At 41.9% G+C, this 18,889-nt stretch overlaps 1 protein-coding gene across 1 annotated transcript in view; it reads right to left on the bottom strand.

The window, feature by feature from the left end:
* Nucleotides 1–7,219: 7,219 nt before the first annotated feature.
* Nucleotides 7,220–18,889, bottom strand: part of ACVR2B (activin A receptor type 2B) — a 76,189-nt gene continuing 64,519 nt past the window's right edge. The window contains exons 11-15 of the mRNA XM_054390102.1: nucleotides 18,219–18,367; nucleotides 14,353–14,467; nucleotides 12,075–12,213; nucleotides 9,619–9,749; nucleotides 7,220–7,414 (exon numbers count right to left, since the gene is read on the bottom strand). Coding sequence (XP_054246077.1) covers nucleotides 7,220–7,414; nucleotides 9,619–9,749; nucleotides 12,075–12,213; nucleotides 14,353–14,467; nucleotides 18,219–18,367 — 729 coding nt within the window. The remainder of the gene's footprint in view (nucleotides 7,415–9,618; nucleotides 9,750–12,074; nucleotides 12,214–14,352; nucleotides 14,468–18,218; nucleotides 18,368–18,889) is intronic.

Raw genomic sequence — 18,889 nt, 5'->3', positions numbered from 1 at the left:
CTTGCCTACATCGTGCCAACCTGGTTTTTTGCTATCCATGAAGTTACTCTGATGCTTAAGTCCAGCTTCAGGAGCTATGAAATGCTCCAATCTCCTCCTCCTCCTGTGTCATGGCTGGATTTCTAGCTTGGATTGTTATGAGGGGTATTTTTGGTCTTTCATTTTTAACAGAGGTGGCAAGGCAGAGATGCCAGTGACTACTGAATTAGGATTTTAATTGACTGGGATGGCTACTGGTTAAGCTTCAGTTCTTCAAAGCAGTAGAAAAGCTGAATAAAGTATGGCCAATGCCTTCCTTTTCACAAAACCCCCGAAGCTATGAAGTCTTCCCAGAATATGTTTTAGTTTTGCAATACTAAACCTTACTGGAATGTTGTACACTGAGTTTTGTTTTTTTCATTTGTTTTTTTAACAACTGCAAAGAATAAGAGGCCTCTGCTTCAAAATGGGCCAAAAATGCAGAAATAGTGCTTTAATCACATCATTTGTCCCATTAAAATACTGAAATAAAAGGTTAACAAAGGAAGCACTTTTCAGAAAACACTTTGATATATATCCAGCACAATGCCATTATAGAGCTTCAGAGAAGCCCTTTTGGTTTCAATGTTGGAAAACAAAAAGTTTTGCTTTTTTCCTTCAGTCCTTGGGGATCACTTTCCATTTACATATACATATCATACACATATACCTGTATACATGTATATGGTACATATATATAAACACCCATATATGTAGCAAGGTTCCTGTTTGTGTATGTTAAAATATTGTAGTATCAAGGAGAATCCAGATAGCAACACTGTTTAACATAAGGTTTGAGGTAATTGGTTTTTGAAATACCTGGATCACAGACTGCATCCAGAAATAACAGCTGGGCAATTGAAAGTGGGTTTTTTTTTTTTTTCAGACAGAAAAAACTAGCAAAAGGGGAAAAAAAGCTTACAGCAGTTGCTTTTACATGGAAAAATAAAGGCACAACAGAATAGCATTACATTTCAGAACAGCTGAATGGAGGTAACACAAGTATGATCTCTTTCTGTGGAAGTGTCCCAACAAAAAGGATTACTGCTCACTAGATCGGTTGCTATTCAGTCAGGGAACTGAATGTCACCCTAAAACTGGAGTTTTAAAAGAGAAGTCCCATGTAAGTGAGGGACCAAGTGTGTTTAGAAAGTGCTCCAGGAACACAACGGGCGTTCATGGTCCCACAGAACTGGATGGCAAGTCTCCCCCTGAATCCACAGGGCCAGGACTTCACCAAGGACACAAACAGAGGACTCAGCAATCGCAGGAGCCTGCTTGGAGTAATTTCAGCACTGATTTCAAAAGGCACTGTCAAACCATCTCCCAGGCAATGCACTGTACTGCTGGGCTTAAAGCTCTGTGCAGAAACTCTTACCCCATGGACACTGTGCTGTCAAGGTTAAGAAAACCAAAAAGACCGGAGTGAATTCTCAGTCCAATGGGAAAAGTTAGCTCAAACTAAAAGAATAAAGTTTTTTTCCATAATACTTTTAGAATACCTTGGATTGGTTACACAAATCTGGAATGCTTTTGTTCTAGGCAAGCCTTTGGACGTGACAGTGCTCCTTTTCTTTAGTGCCTACAACCCAGACCGTAAAATCTGACACTGGGAACACAGAGCACCTATCTATGTGTTCTGGTGAAGCCTGATTAATTGTGTCACTTCAGAGAGAAGGAACTTCTAGGAACTGGTTTTATCAGAACTGGCAACAGCTCCTTACAGATCATATTGTCAATGCAGCAGGCGCAGCTGCTATAAACGGATACAGCAGCGAGCGAGATCAGCCCGGCTATTTGGTCTCAGTAAACTCTTAACATCCTGACTTCACAACTCACTGCAGCACCATGGCATGTGTCAAAAGACACACTCTGCTCACACATGGATTCTCACATGAATATATGAAAAAACCTCTTCCTGGTTAAACTGAAGATGGTCACAGAAAAGCAATAAGCATCTTTAGTGGAAGGGATGTGACATGCAAGATAACCTAAACATATACTCAGTGCCATCCTCAAAGCACGTCCAAGTACATCCAAACTTGCTCCTCAAACTGTTTTCAGGCTGAACTTGTTCTATGCTCTAGACTTTGATGTAGTGCACACAAGTTAAACATTAAATATATTTCTTTGCTGTGCGTACACAGACCTTTCTCCCTTTTCCCTGCAGAAACATAGTAGACATTACAAAAATAATTTGTGGTATAAAAGAATTCTCACACAATGTAGAATTTTTGTTTGTATATGTAACTAAAATATATTTTTTTTCCTAAAAGTAAAAAAGTCAAAATGTCCTTATTTTCCTCTATTATATAGTCTATTTTATTTACAATGTTACCAAACAATATTCTGTATGTAAAAGTGATAATAGTTTGTGGGACACATCCTGCTTAGCAACTTCTCAAGCGGAGTGTGGCTTGAAGAGGACTGCAACAACAGCCCTGTCACAGGGTTGCCAACCAGCACCTTCCTCTGCAACATCGGTTTCTTGCATATTAAGTGAAACCAGATCTTTTCCCTGCAAAACAGGACAAGTTCTGACAGTCTGCCCAGAAAGCCGCACAAGAGGAATAAAACATATTCTCTGTTTTCTGTGCTGTGATATTAAAGGGCATCAGGATTCCTAATGGTGAGGCCTGACCCAGTCAACCTGGAAATACCCCCCAGCAACACTGCATCAAGTGGACCCAAGGCTTCTGCTGCTTCTACTGAACCAACAGTTTCAAGTGGGAACAGCAATGAGTCAGGAGACCCAGGTAAAATGCAGTAGAGTTACTGGGGGTAGTCAGAGACCTTTCTAGAACTTTGAAACAAACATACACAAAGATCTCAGCATTTCCATAGGGGTAACCTTATCTAGAATAGTATATCCTGTAAGAGAATTTCAGCTGAAGAACAATGCAGAATAAAAAGTGGATTTCTTTTGTCTTAAGTAAAGAAAACTTTGTGATCAGGACTGGCTAAAATCCTTAATCACAACAAATAGGTCTGGTGCTAGTAAATTGATGGTGAGAGTGGTTTGTAGCCATCTCTTATAACATGCACACATATTTTAACATGAGCCACACATTTCAGCTGTGTTGTACTAATGCAATTTCATTAGCAATTCACAGCTCTAGTGTCTCCAAAAAAAACCAAAAAAGGCAGTTTTAGTTCCTGTGCTATTTCCAATTTCATAACATGAACTTAAACTTCCTTCACCCAGGAAATCAGCCTAGCCAGATCAATAAATTCATAGAGGCAGTTATTCCAGAGAATGGGGAATAGTGGCTTCTGGTGTCAAGGAGACTTTTTACCCAGGATATTCAAGGTTAATATTCACCTAACAATTGCCACACAGGATAGGAAAGGTCAACAGTAAAATTCTGCAGCAGTTTTTGAAGAGCTACTTCCTCTAAGTCTGAATGGAAAGTGAAACATAGTAGCATAAGAGGGGTTGTACTCATCAGATTTCAAGGGAGTGTTAAAAAGAGCTGCAATTGTTTATTACAGCTACACCTATGGACATGCTCAATTGCTGACTTGGAAAAAGCCTCAGCAGTACTGACAGAACCAAAATCATGTTGTCAATGAGAGTTCAAATGCTAGATTAGTGGTGAGGAAACTACTTGATTGACAGCTCAAGTGTTGAAAGACCAATAAGTTAATCAGAGCTTGTCTTCATTAATAAATAAATACCAGTTTAAAAGAACAGCTTTAGCTAAACTGGTACAGATTTGTAAATAAGCAAAAGTTCAGGATTTCCTTCTCTGCTGTGACAGCAAGACACACATACCTACATACAATTAAAATTTGTAACTGAGCACACATGCTATTTGGAAATTCTTTTAAAAATCAGTTTCTGAATCCTGTTGACAAGATGATCTATAAGGAACCATTACACCAGGGAAGATGCAGTACTTTACAATCAACATTTGGTCAAAGTCTGTACGGTCGTGCAGTTCCCTGCAGTAAGATAAGCTACACGTGAGAATTTTCGTTTACGCTTTCTCAAAAGAGAAGATTTCAGAGAGTGTCTAATAGGCTATTAAAAATCATATGGCACTTTCAATAAATACTTTAAAGCTTCTTAAAGAAATCAGGATAAAAAAGCAACTGCTGTAATAAGCCTGTTTTAGCCATAATACATAATGCTGAAGGAAAAAAATCCAGAACAGCAAACAGATATTAACAGTTAAAAGACAGTACAGCTTTTTTCTTTCTGCAGCAGTATGAACTGGCTCCCATTCCTGGGGAAATGTGAGCAAGCCCACCGCGAAACAAGTATTCACTCAATCGTAACTGCTTTACACTCCACCCCAACCCTTACATCACTTCACTTCTAGAACATAGTCACATTTTTATATAAATCTCAGTGCAGAAATGTATTAAACATGAAAAATACCGATCCTGCAAACATTTACGATCATGCTTAACATTAAGCGAGTGCCTAATGTCATGACACCAGAAGAGCTACCTACACACTTAATACCAAGCATGGGTATGTTGCAGCATCAGGCCCAAAGATGCCAACCACTACAGGGGACATCATCTGGGTGCAAATGGTATCATTCTGTCTGGTTTTGTCAAGGTGTTCTCAACTGAAGCACATCAAGAAACAGAAACGTCCAAACCTACACACGGCAATACAGTTACATGTGTGTACACACTAATATGCAATATACATTCAGTAACTTGAAAGAATAGGTTAAGACTTTATTCAGATAGACAAATTAAGGCAATTTTCTTAATGTCTCTTCAAGATAAAGGACCATGTCCTTATCTGTGACCTCTAGGTTTTAAAGCTATATTTTTCAAGAAATATATTTCAATTTTCTTTATATTTTCTCCAATTAGCAATTTTGTTTGCTTAATAAATTATATCTGTGCAAGGGTGCACGCTGACAATTTGGCAGTGGCAAGAAGTCCAATTCATTCATATAATACAGGCTTTTTACATTTTTATGACAGGGTGATTAGTTTAGGACTGCATTTTGGCTTAACACAAAGCAAAATTTAGAAGTTCTGGCCATCCAATGGACTTAACTTCGTCAGTCTAGCAAGACATGGAATTCATGTTATAATCAAAGACAACTAAAAAATAAGAAAGATGAAAAAAAGAAAAAAGAAAAAAGGAAAAGATAGAAAAAGAAAGATTAAAAAAAGACAAAAAAAGGAAAAAAAACCAAAGATTAAAAAAAAAGATGTACTGTCCTTTTACTAAAACAGACCAAAAAAATAGCACAGAATGGAAACAGCCTTCACAAATAAAAGTGAATAATGCCCAGGTACCTTATATAGGCAGTTATTCTACAATTGTATACAGTTATTTACAATGGTGCTTTATAAAACAAAACAAAACAAAATGGTAGCACTTCCTAAAAGATTTTGGAACATTTTTTTCTTTTTTTTTCTTTTTTTTTTCTTCTTTTTTTAAAACTCCCTTATCATAAAAGCCAACTTACATTAAAATATACTTACTACAAGACAACACAACTAACAAAATATATAATAAAACTCATACAAGTAGAAAATTCTGAGGTATTTCTGGTTTGAGGTGGTCTGTGGTCATGAAGTTTTTAAATTTTTTTTTAATTTATTTTTTTTTTTCAGTTTAAACCTCGGAAGCCACGTAATGCGTGTGTGTGTTTTGTGGTTTTTTGTTGGTTTTGTTTTTGTGTTTTGTGGTTTTTTTTTAAGCTTTTTTTCTTTTTTAAACATTGCATGTTTTGCAAATTAAAAAAATATTTCAATGTTGAATCAGCAGCATTAGGAACATTCACTGACTAGAGCGAGTTTATGGCATAAAAAGAGTAACGGTATTTAAAGATTATGCACCACTTTAAGACAAAAGTTTCATCACAGAGTAAGGAGAAAGCAGCGTCAAAGAAACCAGTGGGAGAGGCGCTGCGATAATCACTGCTCCACCCAGCTGCCTCTGCATCCTGCAACTGGGCAGTTCATAGGCTGCTCAAATGCTACAGGAGCCATCTGCTGCTGGTTCAGGTATTTCCACCCCCCTCCCCCAACCCCAAATTAAACATTAAATAATATAGAGCCAGCTTTCACACTTTCCTCCTTTCACCATCTGCACCATTAACTTGGGCTGTCAGATAGTCAACCCCAAGGCTGAATTTCTTGATCCGACTTGCACTTAAAGCAAGATGCAAAATTATTCCCATCTTCCAGTATTAAACAAAGGTGCTTCTAAGAATTCACTTTCCCACCTCTTAATGATTACACTGCTATACTATCTGGAGTCAAAAAATAAAGGCAATTTATAGTTCTGCTTTGTTCTTTTACCACCCGGGATACTGAAGGATAAAAGAACTAGCGCCCTGCTTACAACCATTGGCTCTTTAACTCAGCTTTCTCCAGACACTGCAGCAGTTAATACTCTGCCCAGAAATGTCCTTTCCCTCCTCTAATGGTTACCTGAGAAGTAGCTCCATAGCAAATGATGTTTCCCCAAATGCTGCCAAGTCCAACGTCACTCTCCCCACCCCTATTCTACTCTCCCCCCTTCAATTCTACCATCAAGAATTAACATTCTCTTCCCAGTTGCCTTTTTTTTCCATGTTACAATGACACCCGTTAGATCCGTAAAAGACACATCTGCTGTTTGTTTTTTTTGAAGCTCACTTCCAAAAAAAAAAAAAAAAAAAAAAAAAAGGAACTGAACACAAAACCAAAACAAAATGGGGAAAAAAAATAAAAGCCTTTTGAGGAAGGTGGATTCTTTACATAACAGTCTTAAGTTTCCTCCACAGTTTGCAGCATTGTGTTTTCCAAGATGGTAGGTGGTTTTCCTTTATGTCACAGATGCTCCACTCAGAAGACAGACTGATAAAGAGAAACCCAGAAAACTGAATAAGAAAAAAAAACCAACTGAAGTGAGTTTGTTGAGGTTCTGAGGTACCTGCACCTTTTCTGCATTCATTAGTCGGCACCTGAATGCTTGCTGAAATGTCCTTTTTTTTTTTTTAATACAGTAGAGCAATGTGCTGGTAAAATTGATCCAATCCAAAATAATAATAATAATAATAATAACAACAATAATAATAAAAAGTCAAGATAAAATAGCAGCTGCATTCATGTGTTCCTTGGATTTTTGTGTTTTTGTTGTTTGTTTTTTTTTTTTTCTGTGTGTGTGATTTTTTTCTTTAAACTTTTTTTTTTTTTAAATCCACTGAGTCTGGAAAGACCAAAGTGAACCAGGACTTTAGATACTAGACTCTTTGGGCGGCAAGTCCACGTTGGTGACGGATGTGACAATGGAGACGAGGCAGTCCGAGGTAGTGCCGTTTACGGATTTGCGGATCTGCGCAATGCGCTCCTCGACGCAGCCCGCCGAGAGCCGAGCCTCCGCGTCGTGGTCCCAGCACTCTTCGATGGTCACGCAGAGCTGCGCCAAGCCCTGCGGACGACAAAGGGGAGAAAGCTGTGGATTTTCCTGAGTGTATCGAGTGATATGTTGACCCCAGACCTGTTGGTCTCAACATGGAGAGCAGAAATACAACTGACAGACCAATTGTGAGGAGGTGACCAGTGCAACAGGGTGAGCGAAATGGCCCAGAGCAGCAGAGCCAGTGGCTATTAAGACATATGTGAATGTTACAGTTCCACTTTCCACAGCCTGCCTCATTAAGCGCACTGATCTATCTTTACGTAAAGAGGTGCCTTTCTCCCCAGTTGTCTTCCCATCCATTTCTAAGGGGCAATACTTTGTTAACAATTTTTTATTCCCATCCTTTTCTCACATGATTTGGAGCTACAACATCTCTTGTCACCTCCAGGGCCTCACAGAAATGAAGACCATCTACACATTCCATTATTATTCCCTTTTTGGGTTCCCACATCAAATGCCTTCAGCCACAAAGTCTGTCCAGGGACTGGAAAGAAGGACATGGAGAAGGACCTTGGAGTCCTGGTGGACAAGAAGTTATCCATACGACAGCAATATGTCCTTATGGCCAAGAAGGCCAGCAGTATCCTGGTGTGCATTGAGAAAAGTTTGTCCAGCAGGTCAAGGAGGTTCTCCTGCCCTTCTGCTATGCCCTGGTGAGACCACATCTGGAGTACTCTGCTCAGCTCTGGGCTCTGCAGTTCAAGAGACAGCAGGAAATACTAGAGGATGGTTAATGGACTGGAACCTCTGTTTTATGAGGAAAGGCTGAGAGAACCAGGGCTGTTTAGACTGGATGACACTGAGAGGGGATCTTGTTAATGTTTATAAATATCTGAAGGGTGTGTGTCAAGAAGAGGCCAGTCTCTTTGCAGTAGTGCCATGTGATAGGATGAGGGGCAACAGCTTCAAGCTGGAAGACAGGAAGTTCAACCTCAACATGAGGGAAGACTTCTCTACTGTGAGGGTGACAGAGCACTGGCACAGGGTACCCAGAGAGGTTGTGGAGTCTCCTGCTCTAGAGATTCCAAATCTGCCTGGATGCATTGCTGTGTGCCTTGCCCTAAGTGATCCTGGCTTTGGTAGGGATGGTTGGACTAGATGATCACCAGCAGTCTCTTCCAACCCCTACCAGTCTATGATCCTGTGACCATCTTTGCAGCAGATGGAGAGGTCCACTTAAAACAGCTTAATGCTGTAAAGAAAAACTAAGAATATTTTCTCCAGGGTATGCAAATTACCTGAGATCTGCTTTAAAATTACTTAAAGTGTTTTGAGGGTTTTTAAGTTTCTAAGGCTGTTTGGTCACATATCCTATTCTTTTTTTTTATATATCCCAAAGTACTTGTTTTAATATCAAAATGCATCCCAAGATTCACTCATTAAAGCTTTAAAAGACATCAAGATTTGCAATTCCCATGACAAAACCATAAGAGCTGGCAGCACTGTCTCAGTTACTGCAAAACCACTGCTTTGTTTGCAATCAATTATAGATTGTCCCCAAATACCCAAATTCAACACTGCTGGAAAAGCACTGCTCTCATTTGAACTGGAATCCTCCTTTTTATCTACAATCTACAGCTCTCCTTGACTTGTAAGCAACAAGTTAGCATACTGAGTCTAGCCAAAACCATGGCAGTTTGGTCAGAATAGAGGCATTTAGCTTCTTACTGAAGCCCTGTAAGATTTCTTCATCTGCTTAGTCTCCCAGTCTGGAAAAAAAAAAATCAACTCTTTTATTATATCATGAGCCTAAAATGGTCTACTTCTGGGAAACCCACACTGCATTTTGCTTCATTGTCTGCTTGCCCTCCCACCTAATTAATTTTTCCTCAAAAAACTGCTCAAGCCTTGCAAGCTACCCAGCTTGTGAGGAACGTGTCTCCAATGCTATGGATCTTTCTTCTTAATGGAAGGGATTATTTTCCATTCTTTCACCATATTAAAGGTAAATCACCATATGCTTCATATTCAGCACTGTCTGACTGTAATCAGCTGGTTTACTTCCTAAATACAAGGGACAAATGGAAAGGGGTGCATGAAGGTATGGAGCAACTCCTCATTCTTGAGTTCATCCTCTCTAGCACTGGGAGCAGGTCCAAGCACCAGAGTGAACTGGTTAGCTTCCCTCTGAAGCTTATGAGTGATGCATAACCACATCCCTCATTTCCATCACACAGGAAAACGTTTTGCACCGTCAGCCAGGAGGGACATACAGGGTGTTTCAGCCAGTGATCCTTGAACACAGGGCGCATCTTCTTGTGAACCACCACTTCTTGCAGGTCCTCAAGGGATGGGTGCTGACCTATTTCTTCTTCAAAAGGCAGCATGTATTCATCCACAGGACCTAAGGTGCACATGGAGAACTGGGTTAGTACAGAAATGTCCTCGTCAAAGTCACATCCCTTCCATGCGTGAATGAGCTGCGGCTCCAGAGCAACCTCAGCCACTGCAGCAAAGCCTGAAGTTCACATGTCATTGCAGACAAATGTGATGCACATTCCTCCTGCACAATGGACTTTTTACTTGTCTGGCCATGCATCAGGTTTCAAATACAAACCCTCAGCCCAGCTTCCTGATCCCGCCTCTCTCCTTGAGGAGGCTTGCCAGGTAGTCTGTGATTTATTTCAATAGAAAGAGCAAATCAGCCCATCCTCCTCACATTTTAGCAGAGAGATTCAACCCACAGTAACCTAGAAGAAGGTTTCAGCATGACAGTAATTTCATTTTAGGCACTGACTAGCAAGGTCAAGCATTCACAACACTTAGCGTTTCTTGCTTTGTGATCTGGCTTGCTCACAGGTTTGAGTCAGTCCTGAGAGGCTGGAACCAGATGCACTTGTCCCAAGTACCAGCTCCTAAGTGTGAGATGATTTCTGAATGCTTTAGTTATACCAATTATGGCTGTGAACTGCCCTGGGCAATGGGAATGAGACAACTGTTTTGAGTATCAGTGCACATGCAGGATGGGAGCAATAACTTCTGCTTACTAAAATGCCATTTGGCTTTTAGCAATCCATAGATGCTCTCTCACTAATTGGCAGCCCAGCTTAACTGATAGGCTTTCTCAGGGTGCTCCACAGCATCACTTAGGGCTTCTTTCTGGCAAACAGCGACTTATTTCAAGAATGGAGATATTTCAAGAGGGCCTTTACAGACTAGAATAAAAGACCTGACCACTTGAGCTGGTCATGAACTGTGACACCAACATGATGTTTAGGTACTCTAAAAAAAAAAATGAAATCACTAAACCATCTTATTGTTATTCTTGCTGACACAATGCCAGTCACTAAACCAAAGTGAAACATTCATTCCAACAGATGGCACAATAACACTCATAACCTTCTTCCTTCAAGAGGAATCAAGGCTATGAAGAGCTGCACTGATGATCTCCAATCAAACAAGCTGTGCACACAACATCACTTCTGAGCTAGAAGTGCAGATGAGGTTTAGTGTAACTCCCCATCATCCCCAAAGCAGCTTCCCCCTGATTTAATGGTGCTGTATATGGCACCTGGACAGCTGCTGCCTGAGAAGAGTTGGAAGGAAATCACAAACATGACAGCCTAAAATCCAAAGTAATATCTGGGAGATATCAACAGAGATGCATTATTCCTACATGCATGGTTTCACATTGCTGTGCTCCCACCTCCATGCTCCTCCAGCATTTTATTTGGTTACATAGCAAATTTTTGAAGAAAAGACCTTATTTTACCACACACCTATGCAGACATCCCAATTATAATCAAGCTCCTTGGTCCTAGTGCAACACTAACAAAAACATTTCAAGTCCAGGTGAGGTAATGTTAATTTATGAAATTCATATTCAGTCCAGAGCACCCATATCTGTACAAGAAGAAAGAAGCTGGAGTAAGCAGCCTTGAAGCTACTATAATGAAATTATTTCTTCCCTGACCAGGGTTAAGGTTCTGCAAATGGCAAGGATGTCACCAAAGGGCAGATGTACCATTTGAACTGAAAAGATGCTCCATTTCACAGCATCGTTTCAGGATTAAAAACCCCTGTGATTCAAAGTTCATTCTTTGGGTCATTCAGGAGAAAGTGAGATCCTTCAAAGTTGCAGATGGAACAACAAGCTCTGCCTGCTGCTGGGGGAGTGCTTCATCAGCCACAGTCAAAGATTAATACCTAATGACTTATGATAGCAGGGAAATAGGCTTGCTGACCCAAGAAGATCCTTCCAGCCCTGTGTTCCTGCTGTTTCATGAAGATGCTTCACTTCTAAGCTTTCCATTAAGGCTACCACACTGCCCTGCAGGAGCGAGGTGTGACAGTCAAACTGGAGCTCAAAAAGGCTGCCCTAGTCACAGGCAGGAATGTCAAGTGCCATAGAGAGTAGCACAGAGCAGGTGCAGGACTAAAGGACACCCATTGGTGATAGAGGAATCAGCTACTTCTCCCTCTGAGTTCTCAGCCAATTTGCAATGTAATCAGCACAGTTAAAAGCACTTTGAGACTTGAACCCTACAAAGGCTACTATCAACAGAGAACGACAGCTTATGTTAAACAACCAAGTGAAAACCAAGTTTGCTGCTTAATAAAAGTATGCCACTCATTATTATGTCTTTTAAATAAAGACAGGTCCATTCTCTGGACCACTAGACCACCCTGAAACAGAGCCCTCTTCAGGGAAGATGATCCTGATTCTTACCATCAACAGCTCTACATCTGGAGACTAGCTCCCACAAGACCAGTCCCATTGCATACATGTCTATTCTCAGGAAGGCGTCTCGTTGGAAGTTGATTGCTCCCTCTAGCACTTCAGGAGCCATATATCTCCTTGTTCCCACCTACAGAGAAAAAACACAACTCAAGTTACATTCCAGTCGGACCCATCAGCCTCCACTGGTTGGAGATGAGTGACAGCTGGTTTCATTAGCCTTAAGGCTACTTCTGCTAAAGTTGCACCTCACTTGAAAAACAAGCAAAGGGGAGCTGTTTTTTCTGACACCGATTCTCATTAAGATCACTCAAGTCTAGATAAGTGAACTAAAGGAAAAAGCCAAAGTGCAGGGCTACATATGTGATATTCATTCACTAAAAGTCTCATTTAAATGCAGTGTGGCCCAGTGAGTATGGATGAAATTCTGGCTTCCCTGTATCCCACTATGTCTTGCTTCAGCAGCACACACTGCATGAGAAAATGCTGTCTTTGGAGACACACAAAACACCCTAAGATCAAGTCACACCTGGTTATTGTAGTGGTACAAAGTTCCATCTCCTTTTTACTCAAAAAAAAAAATGTATATGAAAAATAGAAGATAAGAATAGAGTTGATGTATTCCAAAGTGGTAGGAAAAGAATAACACAAGTCTCCTGAATCCATAGAAATAGTAAAGCATGAAGACTGTGAAGACTACCCTGCCCAAGTTTGCTGTGATCTGGTTTGGAAAAGGTCCCCTGTCACTTTGAGGGGGTTCAGTCCTCATTACAGTGCCTATCTTGTGTTTAGTGCAGGTAGAGCCATACTGAGCTCCTCATATAGTTGTGGTTATATATGGCAGAATTATAGCCCATAATGGAGGAAAGGGGACAGAAGAGAAGGAAGAAAGCACTTTTTTTAACATGGGAATTCAAATGCCTTTAATATTTTCCTTCATCTGTTCTTGCGGTTACCTGTAGCAGGGGAGATTCAGGGGCAAGTCAGGATATTAAAAAGCATGCAAAATACTAGAAAAGTCAAAATAGGTGACAAAATTGAGGAAAGCTGAGGGCAGGGGAGCTAACTCAGAGAAGCATTCACTCCTGAGATAAGGTAAAAAGGGAGGCTGCACTGGAGATGGGTATTCAAGAACCGCCCCCAGACACATGGAGGGTATGCTGGCCTTGTTGTGCCCTGGCATGACAGCAGAACGACTTGCTGTAAGCATGGGCTAACAAGAACCTTATGAAGTTCAACAAGGACAAGTGTAAGGTCTTGCACCTCAAAAAACATAATCCAGGAGTGCAACACAGGCTGGATCTACCTGCCTGGAAAGCAGCTCTGTGAAAAGTGACCTGAAGTCCTGGTGCCCAACAAGCTCAATATGAGTGAAGCGGCAAAGAAAGCCAACAGGATCTTGGTTGCATTGACAAGGGCATCACCAGCAGAGATAAAGTCATTATCTCATTCTACTAAGTGATTGTCAGGCCATTCCTGGAGTATTGTGTTCAGTTTGATTCTCCCTGTACAAAAAAAAAAAGATGTGGGCAGGCTGGGGAGGGTCCAGAGAAAGGCTACAAAGATGATCCAAGGACTGGGAAGGCATCCTTTGGAGGAAAGGCAGAGGACTGGGTTTGTTCAGCCTTGAGAAAAGGCTTAGGGGAGACATTATCACCATGTTCCAGTATTTAAAGGGTGGCTGCAAAAGCAGGAGACCCATTTTTCACAGGGAGTCAAATGAAAAAGACGAGGAGTAATGGGTAGAAATTACTCCCAGGGAGATTATGATTGGACACAAGGAAAATTTTTCATCATGAGAACAATTAGCCATTGAAATAATCTCCCCTGGGAAGTAGTGGAGTCCCCAGCATTGGACACTTCTAAGATTCAGCTAGACAGGGTGCTGAGCCATCTTGTCTATACCATGCTTTTGCCAAGAAAGATTGGACCAGATGACCCTTGAGGTCCCTCCCTTCCAACCTGGTATTCTATGATTTTATGAATATTTAATTCCAAAGCAATAGTCAACAAGTCTTGTGTTTGAAGGAAGAATCCACCTGCCCCTGGGCCTGAGGGGACCTCTCCTGCACAGCAGTCAGAAGGGTTTGAGCACTCTCTTTGTGCACCCAGATGAAAGCAGCTCTTGGAATTCAGATCTGAGCAGAAGCTTTTGTGGAAGATAAGTATTTCAAAAAGAAACAAATGCACTTACGCAAACAAGCCCCTACCCTGAGAAGCTATGGCAAGCTCAACTTTTTGAAATGTTATTGTTAAAGAAAATGATTACCTGTCCATGAGTGTCCCCCGGAGGTTTTCCAGGTTCAAACCGTACAGCTAGCCCAAAATCGGCTAGCACTGCTGTCAAGTCATTCTTCAGCAAGACATTTTTACTCTTGAAGTCCCTATGGACAAGTCAAAACCGAAGTTTGGGAAGGGTTTATTACCACACATGTCTAAATCACATTGCAACACACCACCTTGGAAGTCTGTAGGCTTAGCAGCCCCCCAGTAAATCAGCTCTCTCCTTCGTTCTCCGGCTGCCCAGCATGGTCAGCTATGGAAAATTTGGCTGCTAGTCGCTGCCCAGGTTCCTGAAACACAGCCAAGCAGACCTGTGCTGCCCAGCACAGAGCCAGCCAAACTCTATGGTGAATTAACCTCAGAACAGACGCAAAGAGTGATCTGAAGGGGGTGTTTTAATTCAAGCAGGCAGTAAAAGGCACCATTTCATGTCAGAGCACCAGCTGTGGACCCCCACCTCTGGACACTTCGTACAGCTGACATGGTGAAATACTGGAGCAAATTGCCCAGAGACGTGGTTGGGGCCCCATCCCTGGAGACACTCAAGGTCAAACGTGATGGGGCCCTGAGCAACCTGATCTAGTTAGAGATGTCTCTGCTCACTGCAGGGCGGTTGCGTAAGATGATCTTTGAGGGTCCCTTCCAACCAATGCAGTCTGTGATTCCTCACTCCCCACAACAAAAGCAAGACAGGGCAGGGGTTGCATTCAGTCTTTATCCAAGTAAGGATGTTTGCTCCTATCTACAGAATCAGATCTTACTGGAAATGACCAGGTGCTGGTGGGACTGCCTTCAACCTGACTACATGCTTCAACAGACTTCTGCCATATTCATCTATTACACTTATGTTTTAATTGCTGGATTGGTCTTCCCCAGGGAATTCGGAGGGTTGTAAGGGAAGCAGCCCACACTCAGACAAGCTGTCAGGGTCACACCAGGCAGCTAACAGGCAGGTGTAAGCATTGCAGTGGAGATGCTGGGTCTGTGCTTGCAGGTGGCTTTAAGGCGATATTTGTGTCAGTCCTGTGCTGCGGTGGAATCATTTCAGGGCAGCTCAGGTGAATCTGCAGGGACTGCAAAGCATAGCAAGGGGATAGAGGAGGGTCACACTGTCATACCTACACCAGTCAAACCCTGTTCCCTGGGCTTCCTGCATTTTCATCTGAAAAGGAATGTTTGGCAATCTAATTAAATTACAGACCTTAGACGGCAGATGGCAATTGTCCTGTATGCTCAGCATTATAATTTCCCTATCATCAATTCACTCAGTGACCCTGCTGATTGCAGGACATTGCAGGCCTGCACAAAATAATTAATGAGGGCAGATACAATTGTTCTGCACTAGAGAGACCTGTCAAAATTATTTGGGAAGAGACAAACTGCTGGACCAAAGAGAAGGGCTGCTTGCTGAGGCCTCAGATGCCAGAACACCAGCTCCAAGTACCAAAAGCAACAATCAGCCTGTACCACTCAGCTTGAAAAAAACAGAAGAAAGGATTTTTTTTTTTTTGCTTTCTAAGATAAACACAACATCATGGGCATTCTGGCTCAGGGATTAAAGATGGGGAAGTAGGTGCTAAATCGGAGAGCATCATAGAGCCAGGAAATACCAGCAGAAAGCAGCCCTCATCACCTCAAGAGGACACAAGAGGTTTCTAGGGACATAGTAGTTTTGCAGAGCCTGCAAAACATTTGTACCCCTCCATTCCACCATTTAGCTAATACCTGTCGTCTTAGAGACTGAGCAGCAGCAGGCTGCTTCCCAGCTACAGCAGTTTCCCCACAGGCTTAGGAAACAGACATAATTTAATTACATAAATAAACTCTTTTAGGGAATTGTGCCTTCCAGGATGGGACAGACTGTGCATGACATTTTTGCAAAACAGTGGCTCAATGAGGGCCACACAAAGTATTGGACAGCCTGTCTGATCAAAGTGGTTACAAAGTGAAGTGAGATGCAAACCAGTATCATTGCCTGGGCATTTGCTGCCCTTTGGGCACACAACAGTTAACTACTATATCTTGGTATGTGATTCAGGAACTTGCTTTTGTGTTTCTTTCCCTCCCCCATTTCCATAAATTTCCTCATTTTCCTATGTCTTCCTTCCTGCCACAAACCACCTTGAACCAGCAAATGTGAGCTGCAATACAAACATATCCAGGACAGGGGAGAAAGACCTGATCCTAGTCATGCTCAAGTAGAATTCTCACTAACACTATATGCGTTAGACCATCCTAAAACAGCCACTGATGAAGGAAAGTGGCCTGAAAAAAAAAAAAAAAATTGTGTAATGCTTCAAGCTAGGGAATAAAAGAGCAAGTGGACTATAAATGAAAAGTGTGTTAACGGAGTTCAGACACTGGAGATTTTATTTTCAGCTTCCACATGGGGGCACTTTCACACCAACAAGCAATCCCTTAACCTTAATCCTTCTTGGGAGTGTGGGGGCCAGTGAAGAGTTAGCTGAACCCCTGCCCAGCAGCGACTTGGGGAGTCTCACCTGGCAACCCCAGCATCTCTACATGCCTTGTGTGAAGGCATTCAAAAAGACACCCCTCCCCAGTTCTAAAATGTAATTGGTGTTTTCTTTCAAAAGCAAAATAAAAATAAAAGGAGTGGGGTAATCCAAGGAAAATCCTGTGTGTCCTGAAATCCCTCTTCCATAGGTATGTGCTAAGTTCATACAAACAGTGCACTCTCCATCTTTTATCATTTGCTAAATGGATGAGGACACTAATGAGCACGATCTGTTGCCTTAAAGCCTTTCTATAGCCTTTCTCTGTTCCCCACCCTCAGGAATTTTTATGTATAAACCACTGCCTTTATTCCATAGGGACAAATGTCAGGGACACAGGGGTCAGCTCCAGGAGCAGCACAAAGGCAGCTGCAGGCTCTTTCAACAGCTCCCAGCTCTTACAAACCTTCACGTTGAGGGAGGGGCTGTGTTTTGGGGGCAGGGGCACCCTTGCACACACAGGGATTATCTTGCCCTACATGAAGATGGCCCTGCGAGTTTGGGTATAAATTGCTGCAGCTGGACGTGGGGTGTAAGCCCCTCCTAGATAAAATGCAGTGGGTGGAGGGGGAGGATGGCCATGGATTACTATGTAAATCCCTTCTGGAAAACTCCCCTCTCTTGCTGTGCTTGCGAACCACTCTGTAGAGATGCTTTAGTCCAGGGCAAGCAATGTGGGACTTCAGAGAAGGGCTATAACAAATAAACAGCATAGCAATAAGCATGCTTCAACTCCCTGCTTTCTGGATTCCCACTATCTCCATCATGCTGCCACCCAGGTGGTTTGAACCATGTGCCAAGTGGTCTCAAAGGCATCATGGTACCTACTCTAGTGTCTGTCATAAGCATCCTGGCAAGATCTGGGCACTATAAAACTACAATGAAAAATAAACAACAGCCATTTTCTGCATTTCTACTGTTTCTCCATTTCTTGTCTAGTGATCAAAGTTTTATGGGAAGACAGTGGAGTTATCAGTCTAAAACACTTATGGGGAAAACAGGGTCCAAATCTTGGTACAGCCATAAAAATACACAGATTACAGTGTGATTTATCAAGCACAGTACTTTCAAAGAGTGGTTCTGCAGCAGCCAGAAGGGAAGCTCCTATCCCACAGACATTTGCCATAAACCATAGCCAATGGTACTGACTTTTTCATGGACAAGACACTCACTTGCCTTTCCCCATTTCATATGTGGCTTAAAAAATTCTTAGCATGAGATTTGTTGGGTTAAAAGGCATTCACTTTCTAAAAGCACAATCTCCACTTCCAATCAACATCATCATTTCAAACATCTGAAAGCAGCACTTGAATGGTGTCAACTGAAGCAGCCATACCTGTGTGCTATAGCAGGTTTGTGTCCTTCACCTTTGCACCAAGGGACATCTTCATGAAGATAGGACAAGCCACGAGCCATTGTTTCTGCAACGTGGCAGAGCTCATTCCAGCTGATAATATTGCCCTTCAGGTAGTCCGTCAGAGAACCCTGCAAAACAGGACATTGTAGGTCCTTAATGGCAGACCCTGCCATGTGACAGATGTGCCAGCTCATCAGCTGAGGAAATGGTCTTAATGAGTGCTTGAGAAATTGGAACCTTGATTTAACAGCGGGGGAAAAAATAACAACAATCCACTGGCAAAAGCGAAGAAGTAAAACCTTGAAGTGCTCATGAGTATCCCACCCCTGACAGCACAGAAAGTACCTGGATGTCTAAAAGGAGTCTAGTAATCTGCCATGGAAGTGGAAGAAGGTAAGGAAGGGGGAAAAATTATCTCAAAACATAGCACTTCACCTAACCTAAGAAAGGGGAAAGCCTTCCATGCAAGAAGGTGATGCATCGCATCAGCTGGTTGTGGCAATGATTGACTCAGGAGACCTTGGATTAAACAGAGGGATAACGCTGCTGGCTCAACCCTGGATTTGAACGTGTTTGTTTTATTTAAGTGTTAGTCATGTTTGATAACTAAAGCAATCCGTGAAATGGGAGATGTGCCCCGAGCTTCAAAA

This window comes from Indicator indicator, chromosome 20 (genome assembly GCF_027791375.1).
Source record: "Indicator indicator isolate 239-I01 chromosome 20, UM_Iind_1.1, whole genome shotgun sequence".
NCBI lineage: Eukaryota > Metazoa > Chordata > Aves > Piciformes > Indicatoridae > Indicator > Indicator indicator.
Note: the sequence above shows the minus strand (reverse complement) of the source record. Positions and strands in the feature narration are given on the sequence as shown.